Source organism: Mycteria americana, chromosome 6, assembly GCF_035582795.1.
Source record: "Mycteria americana isolate JAX WOST 10 ecotype Jacksonville Zoo and Gardens chromosome 6, USCA_MyAme_1.0, whole genome shotgun sequence".
Classification (NCBI taxonomy): Eukaryota; Metazoa; Chordata; class Aves; order Ciconiiformes; family Ciconiidae; genus Mycteria; species Mycteria americana.
In genome coordinates, this window is record NC_134370.1 from 28,491,737 (window position 1) to 28,517,420 (window position 25,684).

Consider the following 25,684-nt stretch of genomic DNA (forward strand, 5'->3'; position numbering starts at 1 on the left):
TTAAAAATACCTCCCCGCCCCCCCATTTTAACATTCTAGATTTCCTCTCCAAATGTTGAGTCTACCTCAGTCATCAGGTGTGGGAAACTCACCCGTATTTGTTTAAGAAATGTTTCTCTTTAAATTAAAGAAAAACAACACCCAAAGCTGTAGTCCTAGTTGTACTCCATCTGAAGATTACGGATTTCACTTAAATCTTTTGTGCTGCTTGTAGCTCTTACCAGATCTCTGTACTGCTGAAGAGAGTTGCTGAAATAACAAGAATCTGTGTTAAACTGATGGAAGTATCTGCTATAGGTTCATTTTTTAGTGATGCTGATACGTGGTACAATAATCTTTTGAACTGCATTTCTCTGGAATATCCTGGAATTGAGACTGTTGAGATTTTTTAGGTCATTTTAAGAAAAATAAAAATAGCTGCTCTCAGTTTCATGATACGAAAATCTATTTTAGCTGATCTTATATGTAATGAAAAATATGATTGATTGGGGGGAAAAAAAAAAAAGACAAGAACAGTGAACGGTATCTTTGAATAACATCAAGTTTCCACAACATGCCGCAGACAGCAAAAACAACAAAGTCGAGCTAATGCTAATGTGTTCACAAGGTATCTGCTACTACATTGACTTCATGCCAGGCAGGGTTCATTCTGTTTAATGCAGAAAAGCATGTAATCAAAATCAACATGTGACATTCAAAAATCAGATTTCAAATCAGGTTAGGATCTGAATGTGAGTAATTACAGATGGAAGAGTTGGTTCAGCATATCTATACCCAGAAAATGGCAGGATGCAGCTGCCCATTAGAGCCCTAGAAATGTTGCATTTAGTCTTTGTATCCAAGACTTCCAGAGCAAAAAGTTCACGTGGAAGAAATTCTGCTTCCGTTGTCCTCTCCCTGCATTTGTTAAGCACACAGTTTTATGTGTTTGCAGTGCATCACAGCACTCCAGGGCTGTGTACGTGCTGTACCGTCAGAGTACAGCCAGCAGGCACAGAACACTCTGCTTCAGAGCAGCTCATAATGCTACCAAATAGCTCTGTATTACTGGCTGTCATATGACCTCATGGTGTCCTACAGCCCTTTTTTTAACTTAATTTCGTTAGTCAAGACATGGGTTATTTTACAATTTTAACATATTTGTTTGAGATCTGTTGCTGTCCAAATTAAAACGCTTTTAGAATTCTTGTATCACTTGCTTCATATGATAGCTGTATGTTTCATCCATATCATTGTTCAAAGTCTGCCAGGACTCAGGTGGCAACAGTATTGCAGTGACCTGGTGATCAGCTGGCTTAATTAAAGCAAAATCTCTGCATCTTTCCCTCTGGGAGAAAATTTCAGATGGAGAAGGTTAAGTATAGTGACCTTCTCTTTTATGTTTATGGTTGTTAGAGACGTGCAGAGGAGAGGAAGAGGATGTAAAGGAGGAGATATCCTTATTCGGCATGGTTTACTTCATTGTTGCAGGAAGTGTCAGGAAAAGTAGTAGATGGCAGGGATACTGGTTTATTTTATTTTGAAAATATGGTCCTTATCCACCTAATGGAGTGGGAAATATATTTTAAGAAAACCCTAGTTTGAATACAAGGGCTCTGTAGGCTCTTACATTTGCAGAACCTACTTAATGTCTGTTTTCAATCATCAAAGGCAAGAAACTAGTTAATGATATATAACTTTACTCACCTGCTTTGATTGTCTGTATTGTTGAGGCAGCCCTTCTGCAACTAGAGTGTAAGAGTCTCATCAGACCAGGACTTCAGATCACAAAGATTTCTTCCTCCCTCCCCCCTCCTCCTTTTTTTTTTTTCTGTTTGAGGCAGATCACTATTCATGTTGCAAAATTCCTCAATTTGCTTCCTGTTTATCTGATCTTTGTGTGTTACTGAGGGGGAAAAATTACCATCTACATTGCAGAATTCTAATTACAAAATTTCTGCTGTAGTCTTCAAACTGCATTCAGATAATTTCAAGTATGCACAAGTGGCTGAACACAGAGCTGTCTGAACCAGCAATCAGCTGGCATTTTTAGTTTTGAGCAGCCAGCAAATTGAATTGGTAAAATTCATTCTGATGCCAGCAGGGGGGGGTGCTCTTGACTGCTGCTAGTTAAGAGATTCATTGAAAGTGCAACATAATGGGAAGGGAGTTTTGTAATAAGCAGTCATATAGCTCTCTTGATTAACAGGCCTGTTAGGTTAAGAGGTACGTTGTTCCAGTACTTCGTGGTGTGATGACAAGAAGGGCAGGGAGTGGAGCTTGCCATGGTGTAGTTCCTTAGCCTTGCAAAAGGAGAAAGAAAGAAAGAAAGAAAAGTATTGCAGTTAAATTCAGCAAAGAGAAAAGAAATTGGTAGCCGAGTTTCTCTGCTTTTCATGTTAAAAACCTAACTCTCCTCATTTTCCCTTTACTATCAATGACTCTGAGAGTTCAGGCATCTGGAACTTTGCAAAGCTGTGTTACAGGCAGTGAACACAATGCCTCAGTTATAAATGCAATATTATTCAGATTACAGGTTTGGGGTGATCAGATTTTCTTATTGGTGGTTAATGTTACAATAATGTTTGTTTGCAAATAAGGTGTATGTTCCTTTAAAGACATAGCTTGAAATAGTTGTCAACACCATATCTAAGTTAAAATAAAAGCTAGGTGTTGCAAGCATATGTAGGAAATAGGCTAGCTTTTATAAGGTCTAACTGTCTAAACTGTTACTGTAGAACAACATAGAGAAATATTGTGTTGAACTTTGGGCTGGCCAAGCACCTCCCTCAACCGTGATAAAGGATGATCTTCTCAATTTATGATTGTGGTACCACTGGCAACTATGTCTGTTATTTTTTTTTAATGCACTACTTTTCAACTGAATTTTATGGCATGTATGCTTAGGTCAACCAAGATACATGCTTACAGCATTGCAAAATGAAGTCATGGTTGAACACATGGTGCCGCCTGCGTGTTGTCTGAATTTTTGCCGATGTGCTCAACTTGAATTAGAAGTTAGAGAAAGCCTGAGTATGTTTGCAAGTGGTATTATATCACTTAGCCGTAACATTGAATGGATAATTGAAACTGTGTTGACTCAATCCCATCTGGTCAGCACTGTTACCTGAGTAAGATCAAAATCAGAGGAGGTTTCAAACTTGGGAGAGTTCCTGGGACAGGGTTCAAACTGAGCTAGGTGGCTCCAGTCAGCAGCAGGTGTCTGGAATTGCTGAGATTTGGCTTGGAATGGACCTAAGGGAGCATGGTGTCTACTCTTCTTCCCTAAGCTGGGATGTTGTATAGATATTTTCTGGTCTACTGTAAATCCCCTTACCCTCCAAACTCCAGGGATTGATAGGTAGCCTGTTCCAGTGTTTGATGATCTTTAATACCTAGAACATTTTCTCAGTGTTTATCCTTAGTCACTTGTACACTGAGCAGACAAATTCTGCTATGTGTTCCTAATTTTCTATTTGGGCATTTGACTTTTCTTTTCCATCTATAGTATTTCATATGTGGTTTTGGCCTGGTTTTTGGAACATTTTTCCGGTTTATAAAGATTATTTTAAACTCTTACCCTGTAAGTGTTTGCAGACTCTTCTGCCTGTTATCATCTAGAAGTTTTGCAGTTTACTCTGTTTCATTGTCCAAGTCACGACTGAATACATAGAAATTACCTGTATCCAGGACAAGTTATGATTTGACAGAGGACTATTAATTAATAATCTGAGTAAAATTTATACTTCTGTCATCTGGGCTGTGTTCCTCTGCCCTATATGACACTGTTATAACAATGTCAAAAGGCATATAGAGTTAAGCTATGTTACATCCACTATCTTCCTTACGCTTACAAGGCCAGCTAACTCGTCAAAGAAGAAAACTGCACTGTGCTGACAGATTCATGATGATGTTCTCTATTACTCAATGTTTGTTTAGTAATTTGTTTTGTTGTCTGTCTGGGTACCTGTAATTTCTGAGATTCACCTTTTTTACCATCTTAAAACCAGAGATTTGATGTGCCTCCAAGGTCTCTGTCTTGAATGAATTGCTGAAGATAATAATTAGCAGTTACAAGGTTTGCCCAGGCTAGTTCCTTTGAGGCATTCTAAGGTAAATTTCAGCAGGGTCTACTGACTGGAATACATTAAACTTACCAAATGTCTTGTAGTTAGTTCTTTGTGTTTTCTGGATCACATTCCTATGACGCATTTGTCATCTTGTTTCTGAGAAATCTCAGTGTTTATTTAAAAGGCCAGGAAGTCCCTAGCATACAGGTTCACCGGAGGAAAGCCTTCCAAGTACCGAGTGAGCAATGCCTGACTTCAGTTGTAGGCAACCTGAAACAGGGTCTTTGGAGGATATGTAATCTGTTCTGTTCAACTTTCTTTTTGAAATAAAAGTAAGTCTTTAGCTGTCACAATTGAAAGAAAAACTTTAAACTTTAAATACTGTTAATGCAAAACTTCATAAGCCTCTGAAGAAACTGGAAATAAAAAGTGAACCACCCTATTTATGTTGACTAAGAGGATTGCTGAGGAGTGGTGTACAAAAGCTGAGGGTCAGGGGAGAAGGGCCCAAAGAAAGCCCTCTTGAGCATGGTTAGACCAGTTTGTTCTACAGAGCCTCTTTCTGCATTTAGCAGAGTGCATAGAAGAAATTTAGGTGGAAAATTACTCTTGGCAAAATGAAAATTTCATTAGAAATATCTGTTTTCTATTAAGCAGTTGAGAGTTTTGTTGTTCTTTTGAGAGGAGGAAGGGTTTTTGTGCAGTTTGTCAGTGGAAGCACTTTCTTTCAAATTTAGATTTTTTTTTTTTTTTTTTCTTTTTCTTTTTAGCTAAAATGAATTTGCAGTCTGGTTTCCCTCACATTTTTCATGAGAAACTTGAGCAATAAGTAATAGTTTGACCGGCTGACTTCTCTAGACTCAGAAGTTCAGATTCTGGCTTCTTGTGCTTAGTCTTCTGCTTGCAGTGCTTGCTAAGATATAGCTTCACCTGCTTTGAGGTAGGCTTTAGCAGGCTGATGCCATGGCCATTGGGGTGCAGTCAGTGTCGGGGCTGCGTGCCCTGACATCTGGAAGCTCTGCTTTTGGCCACGGTGAGGTACAGAGCAGTGCTTTCTCTGGTGGAGGAAATAAAGAAAGGGGAAGTGATGTCAAGTGAGAGTGTAACAGGTTACGCTGCAGCCTGTTGTTAGGACTCGAACTTGGACTTTGCAATCTATTCGGTGAAGACATTGCAATCATAGATTGGCTTTCATGGGCTCAGGGTTTTACGATTCTCTGTATTTCCTGAGTTACCTTGTAGAATTTTTTCCATAATTCGCAAGATGTCAGTTGAGAGTAGTGATTTGGCCTCTGGCCAGCAGGGTCTCAGTATTCATAGCTTCACGTTTTAAAGTGAACCAAGCATATAAGCAGACAATGTGTTTCTTAAGTTACCATGTGCTCACTGATGAGCAGGTGTATCTGCCTTCGTTCCTGTCCAGTTTCAAAATAAATAGTTCAATGATAGTGTGCTTTTTCAAAACAGAAAATGGGAGGGCCCTTTCTCCTTTGTTTCACAGACCTGAGTAGCACCCTGAAATGTGTTCCTCTGTGATGGTACAGTAGATGATGCCTAAAGGAGTTTAAATAATGTTTACACATTAATGAGACATTGCCCTCAGGAGCCTTTAATAAGATGGGTTTTTCAGAGGAGCTTTCTGTCTACTTCCTACTGATCACTTCCCTAATGTCCACCTGTCAGTGGCTGAACTATGGTGATATTGGAAGTAGGAAAGGGGAACAGTTAGATTTCCAAGTGTGTAAGTGTCTTCCAGATCTCATAGCAGCCCACCGGTCTTCACTCCTATTGCTAACTTAACATGAAATATGACATATCTTGTTGCTCTGCTGTTGTTTTTTTGCCTGTGTTTTTTTTATTTTATCATATTTTTGCAAGTTTGGACCCAGAGTCTTAGCCAGGATATTAACAACAATCAGACTTTTAAGTGTAAAGGATTAGAAAGTTTGGAAATGTTTTTTGATTTACCAAAAATAATTGCATTCTTTCTCGCAAATTATTTTTTCTTTCCTATCTAAAACTTACAATTGTAATTGTAAAGAGAATCAGGAGAGAAAACAGTAGGTGTGTTCTACAGTTGCGTATTACTGTACTGATTATCCCAAATTGTCATTTCATTTCCCTGAAGGTCTCTACTGCTCAATTTTGAGATCGGGAGGGTTAAAAAAATATTAGGGAGGGGATACTCCCGCCTGATAAATTCCTATGAATCTGTAATTTCTAAATTAATAGGAACAAGAGAACAACAAAAAGCTACCCAGGAACTTTGTCAATGCTAATTCTTTCTTAAGAAAGAAATTTGGTTCTTAATTGTTAACTGGGAAAAGTGGATATTGGAAAAAGTTCAGAATAATAAGAGTCATGTAATAGCATTGAGTAGGTAGGGCAGAATAGTGCATTTATTTACCGTTTGTAGGTTATCACATATGTTGGTTCTTCACTGTGTTCTATACTGTTGCTTTTGGGGGGGAACCAGTCCTCGACGCAGATAATTGCAGTGTCATTAATATAGAAAGAAGCTTTCAGATGGAGATAGGGGTGGGAAAAGGATATTTTCTTGTATTGTAAGCTGTTTAGGATAGGGACTTTCTTTTGCTTCACAGAAGGAAATGGTGTTCTGTTTCTTGTGGAGTTCCTTGACCATTGTTTCAATGCAAAGCAGTAATGGCAATGTTAAGAATATCTGCTTTATCTATGTCTCTGAGCCTGAAGTCATCCTGTGCCACTAGAAGACAATATAAAAGCTCTGCTGTGTATAACTTTAGCATAGTTTGCCAGAACGACCACAGTATTGTTTTTATACTATGCAGATTTTTCATGCAGATACATTCTTGGCTGATAGCTGAGTTGCTGGCCTGGAGAAACAGTTGACTGCTTTTCATCCTTAACCCCGGTCTTTGATTTGCCTAGTTTTGCTGGTCCTTCTAGATCAGCTTCCATTTGCAGGAGAAGTCCAAAAAAAAAAAAAAAAAATCTTCTTTCCCTATTTAATGGGTTTGACAAATACTTCTTGCACAGGCCTGTTTATTCTAAAACTGTAGTAAATGTGCTTCCCAATACAGTATTGTTGAAATGCAGCAACTGTGACACTGATCACAGCACGGGAGAACGCTGCCCAGCAGTGTGGAGGAGGGCATTTTAACCTAAAGGACCTGGGCACTGCTCTTGAGAACAGGGCCAGGAACTGCTTGTGACACAGAGATAGAGACTTAGGGACTTCTCATCCTGAAGTCTCAAGTACAGTAAAATGTATTCTGTACAATCTTTGCATACATTTCTCTTGCATTATTTCTTCTGGAAAAGCTTTGTGTCTCTGACTTTCATGGAACTACTAGGCCTTTCTTGTGGCAAAGGGCCAAATAACCAGATCACCAGAAGACTCCTGTCTTCAGTTTGCTGCTGTGCTTGCACTGGAAACTGCTGGAGAGTAATGCCTCACACCATGTTTGTACTGTGGCTATCACAGCAGATTCAGTTGCCTAACATTAGTGCTGATAAGCAGGTTAATGTAACTTTGCAAAGAGCTCAAGTAACCCCTAATGAAGCTTTCTCTCTTTCCCTTTGCAGGTGGTTAGTCGAGTGGCAGCTCAGCAAGGATTTGACTTGGATCTTGGATACAGGCTACTGGCAGTATGTGCAGCCAACAGGGACAAATTCACTCCAAAATCAGCTGGTAGGAAAAGCCTTTTTTGGTATATTACTGATTCTTGGATGGTCATATTCTGAATAAATGCTACCTGTGACTGTCTTGCATTCTTTAAAAACAAAACCAAAAACCAAGCACATATTTGGTGGTAGTAGTGTTGCTGCTTTTAGCATTTCCGTGGCATGCTGTTCTGAGGATACATGACTTTGGAAATTTGTATTTTCCCTAACTAGTGCTGTTCCTTACCCTGTTTGATCCCTGAGATGAAATATTACTTCCAGAAGCACTGATGTTCAGTATTTTCATGGCGGGAATGAACACACTCGGGCCCCTCCATCTTGGTAAACCATTGATTTTCTGTCATGTGTCAACCTCTAAATCTTTCACATTCATTTTGCACTCCCTGATAAAACTATTGCCAAACTTTTATTCCTTGACTGCATATGTCTGTACAAAGAAGCAGCATGGTTTCTCGTACATCTAGTCACTAGCTTTAGAATTTTGAGCCAAGAGTAGATGGCAATGCTATTGGTATAGTATTAAGTAGCCATTTTTCCAGTATTTTATGGCAATAATCTGTCATAGGGCTCTGATCAAGTAGCAATATTTGATCATGATGTGTTGCCATTGCTTTTCTGTATAGTAAAAGTAGAAAATGCACTTTAGGGTCTTTCTGCTTCTCACATGTTTGATTTAACTGGGGCATTTAATTCTGGTGGTTCTCCTTTTCTTAGCTGATGAATGTCGACAAAAGGTGCACTGGCTTGGAAAACAGGCAGATAACCGTTCCATTCCAGACTGAGCACAGATAACTTTTCTGCTTAGTACTAAACTGGTATGCAGTCCCCTGTTTTAGAACATCAGAAAAGGTTACCTTCTTCCAAAACAGTAATTTGTAGTCAACTGATTTCTTCTCATATTCCTTTTCAGTTTTTATCAGCTCCAAACTTCTTTACTCATGGCTACCTTTTGTCCTAAGTGGCTCTAAGCAGTTCCTCGTGCAGAAGTGGCTTTCACATCAAGGCATATTCACTGGACTTACTGATTTATCTTTTATATGGGATCGGATCATTAATTTTACTAAATGTCGAATAAACGGTCTGATTTGCATCCAGGAAAACTGTGTGGAAGATAAAACATTCAGTTGACCAGGCACAATCTCCCTTTTTTCTGAATTTCTAGTTAGTTTCTCCAATAGTTAGCTACCACATCGCTGCTTCTTGATTATTTTTTTTCTTTTAAAGCTTGTCAAATGAGGTTTTCCAGCTATGAGTGCATTAAGTGAGACATTAAAACTTTATTTCCTTTGAAAATATACCTATTAGAAGTAGTCATACCCCCTCTCTTGCCTATTCTTCCTGAGGTGTGTCTCTATCAGTGTGTTAGTGAAAGTGAGGTTGTGAGTCTTGGGATCTTTTCATGTTGTAGACCTTTTCCTTTAGGGCTTGGATGAGGAGATAGTCTTGAAAACCACTGGTCAGTCATCACATCCTAGAAAAGCCCTTTATCAGTGTTTGATTTCTACCAGTAATCACTTCTTGGGAATATATGCCTTTTTTCAACTCATTACCCTAGCCATCTGTACAGATTTCAGTCTTTCCATTGTTAATTGATACAATACTGGGAAAGCTGGTAATGAAATCATGTGCTCTTCTCTCAGTGTATTCTAAAAACCTTCTCAGTCCTTTGCTCTGCTTCCTATTTCCCAGTTACATATACAACTAACTTATTTCCAATGATCTTAAATATTTGGTTTCACAAATACTTTAGTTTTACCATGCAGACAGTTGTTTCACCAGTTATTCCAGGGATTTAATCGTGCCCATCTACATTGTGTTTTTTAGTACTTGTATTGTCTGTATTAAATACTCATATTTTGAGGGATAGCATAACATATTTTGTGAAATGTCATGTATAGCCCCTACTCTAAGGATGTCACATTCACATACGGTCTGCGAGAGGTACATCATTGAATGGGCAACTTGAAAGACTGACAGGCTGGGATTACAAATGTGAGGTGGTTTCAGACCATCCTGACTTTTTTGAAAGTGTTAATTTCCACATCTGAGTGCTTTAACATTTTCTGATTTCTAAAGCAACAGTGGCTCTGCTCCCTCATGCAGTTTTTGTAAAAATGTTGAGATTGTCCTTTGGTTTTTTTTGTAAACAGTGTGCATCATTGAAAGCTGTCTTTCAGGATTTGCTTAAGTTGCTGTCAAGGATGCTTGCATGTTGTTTTGAGTAACTCATTCTTTTTGCTGTTACATCTATTGAAAGACACCTTCAACACTTCTTACAGTCACTTTCCTACAGAAATCCCTGATGTAGATATTGAATGGCATTATTTTTAATGAATAAGCATTTGTTTTTCCCTTCCTCCAGGCTTAAGGAGAATTTACAATGGTTTGAATTCATTCTTCCAAGTATGAATTTAATGCTGCCAAAGGGATCGCTCTGGAAACATTTTTAATCCATATTGTTCAGTGTCTGACATTCTGAAATGTAAGGAGAAAAAAACCTTTTCTAATTAAAACACATTTGAGTAGGTGAACACTGGGGAAGGTATTTGCACCAAATCCTTTCAAGGGCTGTCCACTATTAGTACCTCTTTACAGCTTAGGACAAGGCTTGTTGACTGATGTCCTGCAGGCTGGGATGCCTGGAGTGGCCTGGCAGAGGTAGCTGGCAGGCTTTGCAGCTCTGCTGTGCAGAGCAGGTGGACCACCCCAGCCTGCTGTCCCTCAGGTCTGCTGCTTTGCAGAGGCAGCTGAACCAGTGCAATTGGTAGTCCTGCTCCTGTTCTCCAGCGATTCCCAGCCTGAGCTTGCTTAGGGACCTGTACTGGCAGAAGAGCTTTTGCTTGTACGGCTTGTTTTCTGTTTGGCTGGCTCTCTGCAGGGCCCCAGGAGAGTGAGGGTCCCCGTGGCAGTGCCCAAGGGTCTCAGTTATCCCTGATGGAAGGGGGCTGGAGCCTGGGGCTAGAGGGCAGAGCAGCCAGCTGCCAAAACTGGCTCAACTCTATGGGAAACCCACACCCCCGGCTTGTGCAATTGGCCCCGTCCTGTTTCATCCCGGTTGGTTTAAATCGTTTTGGTGGTAGCTCCCTGCTAAGCTGAAGAGGTTGAGGAGTGATTACAGGAGCTGCAGATGGCAGATCATAGTACAGGCAAGCACGGGGGGAAGCAGGGAGAGATGAGAGGCTGGAGCCAGGTGGGACAGCAACCTTCTCGGTGGCACAGCCTCAGCCGGGGGGAAGGCAGGGGAAGTAGACCAAGAGCTGTCCGCTCCTTAGCATTTCCCATCCAGGACCGTTCGGTGTTGCCGAGACAGTGTTTGGTGTCCTGCTTTTTTGCCTTGTTTTGCTTGGCCATTGAGATAGTTAACAATTAGCTAATACAAATTGTTTTGGAGAATGCCTTGAGGGGAGACCTGTGTGTCATGAAAAGTATTAAAAAGTTGTCGTGTGCTTTTAAATAGTAATGATGGTTTAATGACTGTGCCTTTTGTCTCTGCTTTCTGGTGTTTGTACCTGAAATAATAGCTGTGCCTCCTTTTATTCTTCTAGCCCATGCTGCTGCATCGGGGCTGCTGCCTCAGCAGGAGGTCAAGTACAGCGTTTCCCACCTTGAAGACAAATGACAAAGCCTTTAAAAATATATGTCTCTCTTTTGGTGACAGCTGCTCCCCAAACCTTCCACGGCAAATTCCTTTGCCTTGTTGTGACACCTATAGGGAATGGCCCAGCAGGTTAGCTGCCTACTCATTTGCTTTCAAACTGCAGCAACCTCAGTCGCTCTTAGTATGTGAGTGCATAGGTGTTTGTGTATTCCCGTTTTTCTTCCTTAAGCATGAAGACCTTTTTTCTCAATAGTGCTTGCCTTGGACCTTTTCTGAGCATGCTATCTGCAGCCTTTGTCCTTCCTGTAGGAGATTTTAAGTGATTTGGTAGTTTTATTTTAAGATCTGCTATTCAAGTAAAACAGAGTTCACTGATCAGAGTGTTTATTTAAAAGAAAAAAAAAAAAAGAGAAAATAATTTTCTGTTCTGAAATATTTTTTAAAAAAATACTTTATCGAGCTACTGAACTTCATTGCTCTTGTAGCTACTTTTGCTTTTGTCAGGAGGCCAAGCTGAGGCCAGACAAGGGGACGACAGGATGAGATCATACAGGGAGCTTTGTCAGTGTTCAGTATCTCTGTAAAGAGAGAGAGAGGGAGGAAGGAGCCCGAGGGCAGAACTGTGCAGAAAAGGTACTTTAGCAGTCACTGAGAAGCTACAGCAAACAAATGCTGTGATAGCTCGGATGGGCGGCTAAGTGTTAGATGTTTGATAGCAGAGATAGCAACCCCTTTTTGATATTGCTTTGTTTTCAGTCCCTCGGGCTCTGCCTGGTGTGCTTTTGATTTTACTTTTCAAGAGCAGTATTACTTAATAATCTTAATTTTATATGAAGCATAAACTAAAACTTTATGGTATTTGAGGATTTTACATTATGTTTTGTTTATTTCTTTAGCTTTAATTATTGTAATATAACTGTAAAATAATAGGGCTGTTCTTAGTGGATCTGATTCACACTGTGAATAAATTGGACCCTGGGTTAATAAAGGTATTTGCTGTGAGAGTACTGGCAAATGGTGGTGTTAAAACGTCACTGGACAAAATATGGAGACTTAAGGTATGTCCTGATTAGGGTATATCATCTAACATGCTTTACTGCCTTGTTTCAAAGCAGTAGTATAAATTGGGCAAAGTGTATTTTGGCGTATTATCAAATCAAACTTATAGAAATCAGAGAAAAGGACAGAAGAAATGAGGCTGCAATATGAATGAGGAAGAGGTAGAAAGTAAGGATAACCTCTAGATTATGGGGACAGTAAGGCTAGATGAATACTTTGCCTAAGTTTCCAATAATAATGCTCACATTATCTGTAGAGGCAAGGCAAAGCGAGGCAGCTAAAAGGATTACAAGTATAGAATGGAAATTACTACAGCCAAGGCTGATGGCATCCCTCCAGCTCAAAGGGACTGAATGATCAACATGCCTGCATTTGGAAAGAAATAGCTTATGAATTGTCAGTCTCATGCCTCACACCAAAGATTTTCAGCAAATCAGTCAAGTCAAAATGGTCTCATATGACTGGAGAAGAAATACAAATGCTGTTCCTGTACTTAGGAAAGTGGCTGATAAGAAGAACAAGTAGGCAGCAGTATGCGAGCAGTTAGAAGAGCTTGGCTTGGGTTGTTCATGAAATGAAAGCTGAGCAGAGGTATGAAATGTATGTAAATACTAACAAATAAACAACTTAGAACAAGAGCAGCTATGAAGCTACAGGACAGTGTTGGCACAAAAACATATAGGTGTAAATTGAATAAATTATTGACATAAGGGGGAAATTCTGAACTACTAGGGCAGTTGCATTTGGAATAGGTTTTCAGTTAGAATGACAGCAGAGGGAAGGAAAATGGAAAATCAAACTGCCTTTTTAAAGATAAAACTCAATAAACATATGAAACTGACTGTACAGTGTAGTTCTTGATGTAATTGGAAGCTGGTTATGGACCTTTTATCTGTGTATTCCTAAATTCTTCCTACAATTCCATGCAGCTGTCTGATCCAGTGGTACTTAGAGTACCTTAGGACTTAAGAGTCCTAAAACTGTCCACTTGACACTCTTCATTAAAATAAAGGCATCATTTTCTTTTAGCTGTTACCTTCTGAAACAGCTTTTGATACAGAAGACTGGCTATGTTTCAGGTGATGTCTAGGTTCCCTTCCCAGCTCTTAGCACAGATTCTCACTGTGTGCCCTTGGACGCTTTGCTCTCTGTTTTGTAGTCTTATATCTTTGAAGCAAGGATAGTAATGCACCTTCCATCTCACTTTTATTTGTCTGGTTTAATTAAATTCAATATTATGCAGGACAGAAACTACCTTTTCCCCTGTAGGTATGTATCCAGTGCAGTGGAGCCGTGGTTTCAGCTGGGACACTTATGCTTTGTTATCATACAGATAAAATAATTCTGTTCTGGAACATATATTGGCAAGGTATACCTTTGTCGCAACTATGGCTCTCTTTGCTGAAGATTTATAGTATGGATACTGCAAATAAATGAATAATTAATTCTTAATTCTTTCAGATTATGGAGTTAGTTTCATTAGTTTCTGCTAATGAAGTTGGCACCTCCCCTTGACCAAAGGGAAGCGCAGTCAGTACTGTTGCTTAGTGGCAAGCAGCATTAATTTATGTCTGTAGTCTGTGACAGCCACATTTCATTTGCCTGCAGAAAAGGGGATCACGAGGAAGGCACGCTGGACTTTGCCCATTTGTCTTGCCCATGAGTTTACTGAGAACAAACTAAAAGACCTGCAGTTTGGAAGATTATATCCTGTATCTTGGGCCTCTATCAGGTTGGCTTGGCATGTGGCAGACTTGTCAGGAGTCAGCTCTCAAACATCTCGAGATGGAGCATCTGAAGAGCCTGAAGAATGATAGATGCTCTTCCCTACTGGGCCTTACTTGTTCAAACTGTTCCTGTTCCCTTCCTCTGAGATGTCCGCTGCTGATGTGTTTGGTCTGCCTTCCACTCTGAGAAGAACCACGATCGTACTTGTGTCAGACTTTCATTATCTTTGGGTTGGCAATTCCTCTTTGTCTTTAATGTGAGTTTTAGGGCCTCATGCCATACCTATGTAAGTAGGTATTATTCTTCTGGAATGGAAATTTATTTCCTTTTTGGCATTCACTGCTCTGCTGTGCACTTGAACACCTATGTTTAGGAGGTTGCATGGCCGAGCTACTGCTTCTTCATCTGTCTAGCCAAAATATCAGGTGGTTTATCTGGCCTGTACTTTTTGATGTTTGACAGGTCTCTGTTACCATGGTACCAATTCTGACTTCGAGAGATGTAGCAGTAAAACTGTTGCCAGGTTGGGACATTTTTGCAGTAATGCCTTTACTGTAGCACTTAGGAAAATTGCAGAGACTCAATTCAAGCTAGCTCAGCTGTTTTCTTAGTCTGTGCCTTGGATTTTCAGGAGGGTGATGCTTACCTGAATGCTCACTTTGCTGTGGATTTGAAGTGTATAGTGAATTAGCTCATCATGTGATTCCTGGGTGGTATCTTTCCCTAGCGTGCACAACACACTTTCACTTGGACTGGAACTGGCATTCTCCAGAGAAGATTTCTATTGATTTCTATCACTGTTTTCTGTATTCTGCTTCAGGGACCCCATGTATGCTGAGAGCAACTGAAAACTTGGTGATAGAGACAAACTGGAGCTTGGTCTCAGTGTGAATTTTGATGTTTTAGTTTCTGTTGTTGTTTTGAGTAACATATCTGTCCCTCCAAACATGAGGTAAGTCACAAACAGAAAGTAAGAAGGGAGGCAGCTGTGAAAACATGCATATATTCATGGGAGAGAAGAAAGCAAACTCTTCAGAATGGCACTTGCCCTTTACAAGTCACCTTTTCTCAGCTTACAGCATGCAGTCCTGAACGTGTTCCCTTTTGAGCTGCAGTGCATCCAAATGTACTGCATTGCCAGTGCTCTTTTATCAGCCTGCGTGTCTTGGAGGCATTCAAAGAAGTTCATGAGGAGTCCAGCTATGAGAACAGTAACATAGCAACTTCCATGGGGATTGGTAGCTTTTGCTGCTGGAGGGCTGAAGGACTGAAAGCATGAACTGTGCGAACAGATCAGACCATCAAGCTCCAGGACAGCAAGTTCACTTCCTAAATACAATTGAGAGTCCAGTGGTCGAAATTTCAGATCCATTCCTAATTCCTGCAGGTTGGTCTGCAGCATGGTAGTCAGCCTGTTAAGAAAAGTTTTTGCTCCAAGAACTCTAGAGACAACACTGTGTGAAACACACTGCTTAGTAGACAAGACATTATGTGTAGTATTTCTCTTAAAAAAGAGAGGTTTCCATAGTGAGAAGTCTTACTGAAAAAGTGGTTTAGTGTTTTATCTTTTTTAATGCTCACGTTCAAATACACCTGTTAAATATGCTGATAGCAAGGTATTTACATAAGTGCTATGTGATAAAAAACATTCATTTAAATATCAGTTAAAGAATAATCAAAGAATTGTAAGGATTCATCATCATAGATTGTTCTAATTTGTATTAGTCTTTGTGCCTCTTCATGAGAGGGTATTCAAGGAGAAAGACCACAGAATAACAGAAAATGGATTTGAAGAGAGCTATTAAGTAATATATTCCCAAAACAAATTCAGTATTGTTCCTTATAATGTGTGCTATTTTTCTTAGAAGTTCAGTAGAGGTTAGGATGTTCATGTTTGATAAGGCTTCTGGATTGTTTCCATTTTATGGATTCTTTTTGTCTCAACTTCAGTTTCAATAACACATGTAAAGAAAACCATCAAATTGGCTTTCCTCTGCAGGGTTTCTGGATGCTGAGGTAAATATTCCCTTTTTATTTTTTGGTAGTCTGATTAAAACTGCAAGCATATTTGGGTCTTGTTGTCAACTTTTGTTAATATCCTAATAAATCAGTACTTTCCTTATTTATTCCTGACACATCTGTTTATGATAAATCATGCTTTGTAGCAGTTATCAATAACACCTGACTTGAGGAATAAATGGAAGAAACAAGATTTCACTCAAAAAAAAAAAAAAAAAAAAAAGCTGTGAAGTTTAGTAGCTTAACAATAATAAAACCCAAAAGGTGTGGATCTGAAACTAGAAAATTAAGTTGTTTTGAATCTTATTTCTGCAACATAAACCAGGCTTTTATGAAAGTCTGGATGTGAAGTCCAAGAAACAAGTCTATGATGGTGAATGTGTCTCTGCTCCTGTAAGATGTCTCCATAGACGTAGTTGTTATTGGGGCTGGGGCTCATAGACAGGATTTCCTAATTTGCTGGAAGGAAAAAATTATCAAACGTTAAGATGCCTGGATATTGTGCAGTCCTAAGCAAATCTCTTTGACTCTTTTATGTGTCTGTAGAGTAGGTATCTCTGTTGTACCTACGCTTTCTTTGGTGTTGTGAATATGTATTTCTTCCATGCACTGTTACAAAGAACCAGTGTTTCTTTGTGTTTTGTATGAACTGAGTATCTGCTCAACTTCAGAGAGTCACTCTCAGCAAAACTTAAAAAGTAGTAGCATTTCATGCAGAAACTTAGCTTCTATGAAATATGTGATCAAACTAATGGTTAAATGCAACCCCCTCAATATATTCCTTATTTCTTTGAGAAATGCCTGCCTTTAAAGTGTGCTGGGGTTACTCATTTTAGGGGACAGAACAAGTTATGGATTTTAAAATGCTGCCTGCCTGTGTTGTCGTTCCCAAAGCCCCGTTTAGGGCTCTGTAGATTCAAACCTGTAGCCACAGACACCAATCCCTAGTTTCGGGTTCACAGACTGGTTTAAAATGTGTGTCTTCTAAAGCAAGCTCTCACAGGAAACATAAATTTAAAGGCATAAATATTTTTAAAGGCAAATATTACTGGCTTGGCTTTGAACTTAATAATAGAAGGATGAACAGGGGCTGCTCCTGAGGAGATAAATTGAACACTGAACATCTGCGTACAAAGCAGGGTATTTGCTTCTTGTGTGATAGTCTCCCCTATGATTGTCTGGTCAGACCCAAATGACATTAATCTTGCTCACTCCGGAAGATACTGTCTTTCCATCATAGAAAAAACAAATGAAATTATTTAGTGTATTTACTACAGAAGCAATTTCAATTAAGGCAAAGAACCAGAGAGACCTCTAGGTTCTCAGTGTGAAAAATTGACTGACTGCTGGTTTAAAATGAGATTGGGAGATGTAAGTTGTTGGAAATTCGTAACAGTTGCTGTCTCCTACTGGGAATGCTGGAGTGGTCCTAGTGGTCCTTGAAAAGCCAGATACCATTGCAAGCAGTGAGGGGGTTTTGCTTTAGAGGTCTTCTAGTATTACAGCCAAACATGTTTGTTTCAAATAATTAGCAGTAACTACAGTAACTGTGACTTGACCAAAGGGAAAACAACAAGGTATTGGCATTGTGTCACTGTTGTGCTGTCTTGAGAACAAAAGCAAAGACTTCAGGTAGATTTTTGTTAGAACCAAAATTGTGTAAACCTCCTTTCTTGTTCTGTTAGCATGCCTTACAGGACAGTAAGTTGTTTTTAAATTGTGATTTAAAACTTAACTCAGTTTAGCTAAATATACATCCGGTACCTAGGATGAGCATCATTGTGAGCTGGAGAAGGGCTAGACTGACATTGTAGTCTAGCAACTGTCAGAATGGAAGAAAGAAAAAATGTTCTTCCAAAAGAGACAGATTCTCTTTTCTTCTTTCAGCGTGTGGAAAAATTAATGGGTAAAGACAGAGTCTTTGGTTGGAGCAAATTCTGTGTTCATTTGATTCTTTGCAGCCAAATATTGCTCCCACCTTGCAGTGATAGAGGTGGAAGGCAGAAGCTCCTCAGCCTAGGCAGTGGCAGTACAGTATGATAGCTGCCACTCAAGGAGTTACTGCCTCTGCGCTGCTCTCAGTTGTATCAAAACAATTGTGTGAAGCTGTGTGCTTGGCATGGGATCTGGGGACTGATCTGCCTTTTAGAGAGCCTTGATAGAGGGGTGGAAAGAAGTGTCGTGTTGCCTGTTTGTTTAGTGTAAGCGGGATCAGCCCCCACACAGAATCATTCAGTACCTCTAAAGGGACAGAAAGCTGTGGTGAGAAACAAGAATAACGTTTGAAAGCAAAGTCCTTAAGCCTGTGACACAAAGCTGGTGGATCATCAGACCACTGCTGGAGGCTCAATGGGATCCTTGGGTTGTTGATTATAAGATGACTGACACACACCAAAATTCAAACTTAGTTCAAACTGAGTGAATTTATTGCTAATATGAGAACCCAAACCATGTGCCAGGGCAAAGAAGACAGCTGAGCAGAGTTCAGCAGCCAGTCTTCCTGTAGAGTCCTTGCTAGGAGCTAGGCTTCAAACAGACCTCAGTTCTTACAAAGGACAGCAGAGTGGTTTTAGAACATCCCTTTACAACAGGTATGTATGCAGAGGCATTTCAGCATTTTTCTTTTTTTCTTGGATTGTAATGTGTGGAGTAGCAAACATTGAAGGTGATGTTAGAAGAACAGAGGGGAAATCCTGACTGCCATGTCTGACCTGGCACACTCCCCTTTGGTTCAGTCAGCGCTACAGACTGCCAGACTTCCGCAGCTGAAAGTATGTTCTGCGTTCCTCATATTTTCTTGATGTGGTAGAATTCACATCTTTGTGCATCAGTGACAAATGTATGCTTTCACTCAGAGAAAGTGGAAGAGCCAGAGTCTCCAACTCTGGGGGGTTTATGTTTCGCATCAAGGGAGGATGGGAAATATATTGGCCCCACATTTAATTAAATCTTAAACTTGTCAATCAGATAGTCTTCTTGTAGAAGGATGGTGATAACCTCTAAAGATAGTCTTCAAAAAGCTAACATTGATACATGGCTGACAGTCTACATGATAGGAATCATGCTGGAGGGGAATTTTGTAGAGAAGAAAATGAAACTGAGGATCTAGAAGGAATGTGAGCATATATGTGCATCTATTGTGAAGTAAATATATTTGGACTGTGGTTTGAAAACATACTGGAAACTTGGAATAGTCAGATATTAGTTATATATGTTGCCTCATGAAAGGAAACCGTTTATTCTGTAGGTGCCATTTAGTCTACAAAGGTGAAAAAAAAGTCTGTAAAGGATCATTGTTCTATGGTTGTATTTATTTGCAGAGGTGATGTTTTTATCTGCCTTTTATCTGTGTCCAAAACTCTTTACTTATCATGAGGCCAATAAAGCTATAAAGGTCGCAGAGAGATTGAAAATATAGAACTATGCTTGAGAAGGCTCATGTATGTAGAAGTAGCTGTCTTCTGTAGCAATGTTGGAATTACTTTTTAAGGTTCCATGTCTAGAAGCATTATTTGTTAGTGATGCCTTTTCTGAACTCTAAGTCTCCCCTTGTCTGGAGAGAAAGCCTTGATTGGCAGCTGCACAGGATGGTAAGAAATTGTAGATTTGGTGTTTTCAGTGTGCCCAGACCAAACATCATCTGTCCTGCACATTAAACAGTGTCAGTTCTTCTGGCAGCTGTTTTTAAGTTTTTAAAGCAGTAGAAGAGTAGAGATGACAGAGCTGAAATAGGTCTGTTCCTTTTACTGATACAGCAAAAAGATACAGAGCAAAGAAGGGAGAGGTCACAGTATGGGAGCAGAGGAAAAGGACAGCGTATGCCTGCTCTGCCTGCAAAGCTGGCAAATTCTAGACAAATGAGTTAGCATGGGAGAGCCTGAATCTTAGGCTAAAAATAGAAATTTTAGGATGAAAAATCTAGATGTGTCCAGGGAAACCCAATCACATGCTAATGCAAAATCCAAAGTAATGGGAATGGGATAATGAAGTTTTATGAGATCGGCAGGTAATAATGTGGTTCTCATTATGGCATGTGCAAGTTAATAAGCAAATAATACCCCCATAACTAAAATTACTAGCTAAATGAATTTTTTCCTACATCTCCTTCAACCCCAATATGTCAACCTATCTTAACAAACTAAACGGCTTTAAAAGAATTGTATTAGTTCTGTCACATAAAGCATATTGCGTTAATGATCCAACTGGTATGTTCTTATTCTGTTCTTGTGTCTCCAAGTGCACTCATGAAGTAGATGGATAGCTTATTTCTTTATATCATCAGCGTTCTCTTCACCATAATTTGAGGCTGGACCTCTTTAAATTTTTTTCCAATGCTCTTTTGAAAGCAAAATGTTAGGTATGTGCCAACAGTTTTTGAGTAAATGAAGGACTAGCCATCTCACTACACGCACACAGTTGTAAGCGGGGTTTCTGAAAAGTCATTAAATCAGTGGGATTTCTGCTGAACATTTTTCAAAGACCTGTTGGTATTTTAGCTGTGTATTTACCAGTACAATTAATGCAAACTGCATAACAAATGCTTTGCTGTTCCAGTTGCTCGGCACAGCTCAGGCACCTGGCAGTCGTTCCATTAGCGGTGCAGCACAGTCCTCCCTCGTCCCGCCGTGTGTTGCAGCATCTTGGTACAGAGGATCAGGGAGCCCCGCAGTGAACTTTGTAGATGAGGATTGTGATAGACGGCAGCAAGTCTTCAGAAGAAGTACTCTTCGGGGTTCCTTGTTTATTTTGAGTAACTTTTTCTGTAGTGTTTTCCATAATGAACTCGCTTCTTGGTTTTCTTTCTGTTGTTCTTCCCCCTCCACTGCTGTATCCTTCCAAATCCACCTTTAATTGTAGCATGCCTGCAGTTAATAATGGCTGTCATGTATTCCAGGTTTTAAAAGGCCATAAACACAGAAGAATGGGCTGAAGTATCTCAGTTAAAAGGCTTGTTCAAGATGCTATCTGTGTGCTGAATACAATTGCATGGGCATGTTAAAAGACATCGGATTTTCCTCTAGAGGTGTTTAGCAGAGCATCCTGGCAGGAGTTGGGGCTTTGATCTTGCTGCTTTGCTCTGGTGTGTGTGCTATGGAGGCACCTAGCTGTCTTTTGACCTCGGGGGACTTGAACTGTTATTTCTGTTGTCTGGATGAGTGGTGTTCATGTTCTCGGCATTCTTCATGCAGGTTTTTTTGTTTGGTTGGTGGGGGGTTTTTTATTATTTAATGCTTTATTATTTTGTGTTTGGTTTTATGTGACTTTAAAATATCTTGGGTATCGGGACGTAAAAGCCATCATTCAAATGAACAAATAAGACATGTAGAGCAGGCTCCTCCACACTGCAAGAACTAACAACAGTGAAAAAGGATTCCTATATAAAATTAATTTCTCTATAAAGTAGCTGCTTACTCATAAATTTTCATTTATAGTATGTGGAGCCCAACTTTTTGCTCTTTATTTACATAACTGGAAAAGGATTTTATATCTTTAAAAAAAAAATCTGACTTACAAAAAGAAAGACTGGACCACCCAATTTACAGTATGAGTGAAGTAACTCTCCTCTCTCATCGTTCTTCAATCATGAAATTGTCATTATTCAGAAAGCACTTAGGTCTATGCTTATCTTTTGAGACATGCTTAGCCTCTTTTTGCATGTTGTGAGTGAAGATGAGTTGTTTAAGTGCATTCCTGAATCAGAACCTTAGCGCTAATCCTTCAGTCACTGCAAAGAATAAATGAGGGGCAAAGACAAAGGGCCAAATTAAAATCAACGAGATTCTATTCAGATGGGCTCTGCTTCAGCAAGCACATATCTAATTATAAGCACACAAGTAGGCTCACTGACGTCAAAGTTAATTAAACTGCTTAAATTTAGGCACATGCTTAAATTCTTTGCTGAATCAGTATTTTTGAGCCAACGAATAATAGGATTGCATTGCTGGTCCAAAGCATGATTTTGTGGCTGGGAAGGAGTTTAAACTCCCCATTTCCTCCATCAGCTCTTCTGAGGTCTGCCTGCTGGCATTTTATTTGAGTCGCAATGGTGAAGGCATGTGTCAATATGTTAAAGTTTCTTAGAATGTTTGCTAACAATACCTCAAACATGATGGTTGGATCTCTGGTATTTTTAAGGCACCTTTCCTGCATGCAGTATGCTATGCAGTATGGCAGGACTGTGCCCAACACAGTAATCTTTTCAGCTTTGTTTTTCCTGATGCCACCCTTACAAAATGAATCCCTTTGTCTAGTCTCTGAAAGCCAAATTACTCATTTTCATAACAAAACTAGAAATGAAGAAAGCATGTAGACAGAACTATTACATGAAGAATGCCTGTCATACAGAAGAAGCTTTGATTCCTTTGGTTTCATGTGTTATTTTAATTTATGATGTTATAAATAAATAATCCATTATTTGTTGGCCTTGAATCATTAAGGGCCTAATAAGAATTTCCCCTGTAGGAATATGAAGGACAACATGATACTTCTTACACAGAAATACACATGTGGGAATTTCAGCCACGTTTCATAAATGAGCTGGGGCTGGTTGTGAGCTTTTAACTATGGTCCCTGCCTAAATAACCCGATAAAGTTGCCCTGATGTACTAGCAAGGGATTAATCAGGGAGGTGCACTGCAAAAGATCAGATTTCTTCCACTTGGTAAAACTCATGCCATGGGGACTTAGGGGCTGCAAAGGAAGTTAATAAAGTTATCAACAGCAATATGTTCAAAAAAGAAAAGCAGGTAGAGAGCTAAATAAATCAATCTAGACTTGTGTTTTAAGAGGTACTCAACATTTTGTTCATGTGTATGCTATCTTCTAATCACTATTTCCTGGTGATTGCCTGAGTCTAAAGCTTAAATTTAATCATCTTCCTTTAGATACCAGAAAATGACATGTATTCATTTTATGTATTCATATCTTTGTGGTTTCAAAAAAAAAAGAAAGCCTTCCCTCCTGATGAGTTCTGCATCAGTTTCACCAATAGTGACTGAAAGCTGTTGCTTTTGGAAGAGTGCTCAGTTACCTGTGTAGGCTGCCTTGATGGAGAATGGGTAACCTTGCCGTCAGTATTTGTCTGTATCATATAATTTATTTCATGCCAGTTAACAGCTGTATTCATAGTCTAGAGTAGCGTGGTCTAACAGGTGGCTTGTAAGTCAAGTTGGAGCTTCAATTTTACTTGGTTCCCTTTGCTAGGTAAGGTAAAGTAAGGAGAGAAGGACTAGTTGTTTTAACAGTGAATGAGAGACTGTTCTCTAACGAGAGAGCTGGGCTACTGCCAGTGACAAAGCATCAGCTTTCCTCTGTTGGGTAACTCCCATATTATCCTCCTCTCTCCCATAGCAGCTCATCATCCTGCCACAGGTCAAGTGTATACCCTGTAGGGAGTCAGAGCAGCTACTGCAACTGCTGAAGTTGTATGCATGGAGTTAGTGGAAGGAAGCAGCCCATCATGCAAGCAGCTTTCTCATGAATATACTAGAAATCATCTTTTTTGCTGGACATCATCTCGGCCAGCAAAGTAGAAGAAAAACTCAGGCCTGAATGGTGGATTTTTTTGACCATCTTTTTTGTAGAGTATTCTTTGGCTGCATCTCGTGTCTTCCTGAGATGGTGATTGATTTAATTTAAACTAGGATATTCCTTTACAAATTTTCTTGCAAATCCATTTTGCCCTCTTCATTCTTTTCCTTTTATCGTCTTTCTTTTTCTGGGGTTGCTGTTAAGGGACAGTTAAGAACAAGTGGTACGATCTGTCTTTCATACTCATGTTGCAGAGAGCATGAGGCATCCCATGGACTCTACGAAACAATGCAAATCTCTTGTCTTAAGTGCTTGTGGCAAACAACCATCCGAAGTGTGCATATATGCAGGGTCTGTGCAGTTTGAAGTACTCCCGCTATCGGTAAATAACTTTCTCATTCAAAAGGCTAATCACACGTTCTTATTAAAGAAGCTGAAGTGGAGTATCTCCAGAAAGCGTTGCTTTCTGACCTTTAAAGCTGTTACCTCCAGGGCAGAGTGAAGCAGGATATTTGCCTCACTATTGACTGTGACATTTCTGTCCTAAAAATAGATCACTACAATCCCTTTCTGGTTCAGGCCAGCACCCTCTACGGGTATGTAATATTCACTCAGGTCCTGATTTTCAGAGGGTTTGAGTAGCTGGATATGCCAGAAGGAATGCTAAAGCCCCCAGGTTGGGCCCATAAGGTGAAAAAGGAGGAAGGAAAGTACCTCACTCTTTTCATTTGCTATAGTACAGAAAATGTTTCCTGTGGAAATCTTTAGCTTAATCTGAGTGTGCTGAGATCAGAGATTATTAATCCACTTAGTGGATCCTTCAGCAATGGAAAGTGGCTGCACAAATCTATGTAAACCAAGGGATCTTCTCTATCTCCTCAGTTTACATAGTTAGGAGTTATTATGTTCTTAGCTACAAGCATATGGGTTTATTCTGCACCATAACAAATGTCATAGCTTAATAGCACTTACTATGAGTATTTTAATCATATAAAATAGGTATTTAGTCATACTACTTATATTCTTTGGATGTCTTTTATACTCTAGATGAACTGTTGATTATATTTAGATTTTTATTTTTGCGCTTCCTTTTCTATATGCAAAAATAAAGCATTTTTATGAATACATTCTATTTCCTGCTAGTTTTGATGACTGTAAAAGCCAATAAATGTGAATTTACGCTGGGCTGGTTGAGAAATGTTAATGAAAATGAAAAATTTCATAATACATTTTATTTACTTATTTTCCAACTAATGCTGTTAGTCATCCAAGGCCATGCAAACAAACATACTGATCCTGTTTAACCAAATCCATGCTGACCTTCATGTAGTTGAGTTGCTCCTTTGATATCAGTATTAAATGATAACATATGGGAGTTATTGATCATGGGAATACCGAGAATTAACCTTTACAGCAGAAAAACCGCCTTTTCAGTAGGACGTTCAGCTTGGACAATCTAACATGGTTAGACAGAGATCAAGTTCCCTCTCACTAAATTTGTTTGCCTACGTACACCTTAGTCAGATCACAGGCTAAATCATTTGAGGTCCTGATAAATCTTTCAGTGTTTTCAAGAAAACTTAATTGGCTTTTGATGTTGGGGAAGACATATTTCCCTTCAGTGCCCTGGGAAAGAACTGGCAGGCCATTTCAGCTTAGAGCGGCACAAAGAGCTGTGTCAGATCCGTTTAGAAGTGCTAAGAAGACACAGTGCGAAGCGGAAACCATAACAGTACAGTTCCTTGGGGAAGATGAAAATGGTATAGGGCAACAGTCATTCATATAGCTCAGGCAGGTAAACACAAGCGTTTGTGTTGATCCACCAGCTACCTGCATGGAGGACACTTTTAGTTGAAGATCTATTCGAATTAGCTGTGGGACTAACCTTTTCTGTTTGCTTGTCATCTCGGAGAACTGTTTGCTGCTCTTAGGGATGGAGAGAAAGGAGGAGAAATCACTGTGTTACAGAGAAGATATGCTCATCAGTTGAAACCTACCTACTGCTTCTGCCCTACTGATCTTTTAGCACTACAAG

At 39.6% G+C, this 25,684-nt stretch overlaps 1 protein-coding gene across 9 annotated transcripts in view; it reads left to right on the forward strand.

Moving 5' to 3' along the window:
* The window catches only part of ZMIZ1 (zinc finger MIZ-type containing 1), a 366,110-nt gene that overhangs the window by 225,949 nt on the left and 114,477 nt on the right, over positions 1–25,684 (forward strand). For all 9 annotated transcript variants that reach the window (XM_075505181.1, XM_075505172.1, XM_075505171.1 and 6 more), the window contains one exon: positions 7,617–7,722. In XM_075505181.1, coding sequence (XP_075361296.1) covers positions 7,617–7,722 — 106 coding nt within the window. The remainder of the gene's footprint in view (positions 1–7,616; positions 7,723–25,684) is intronic.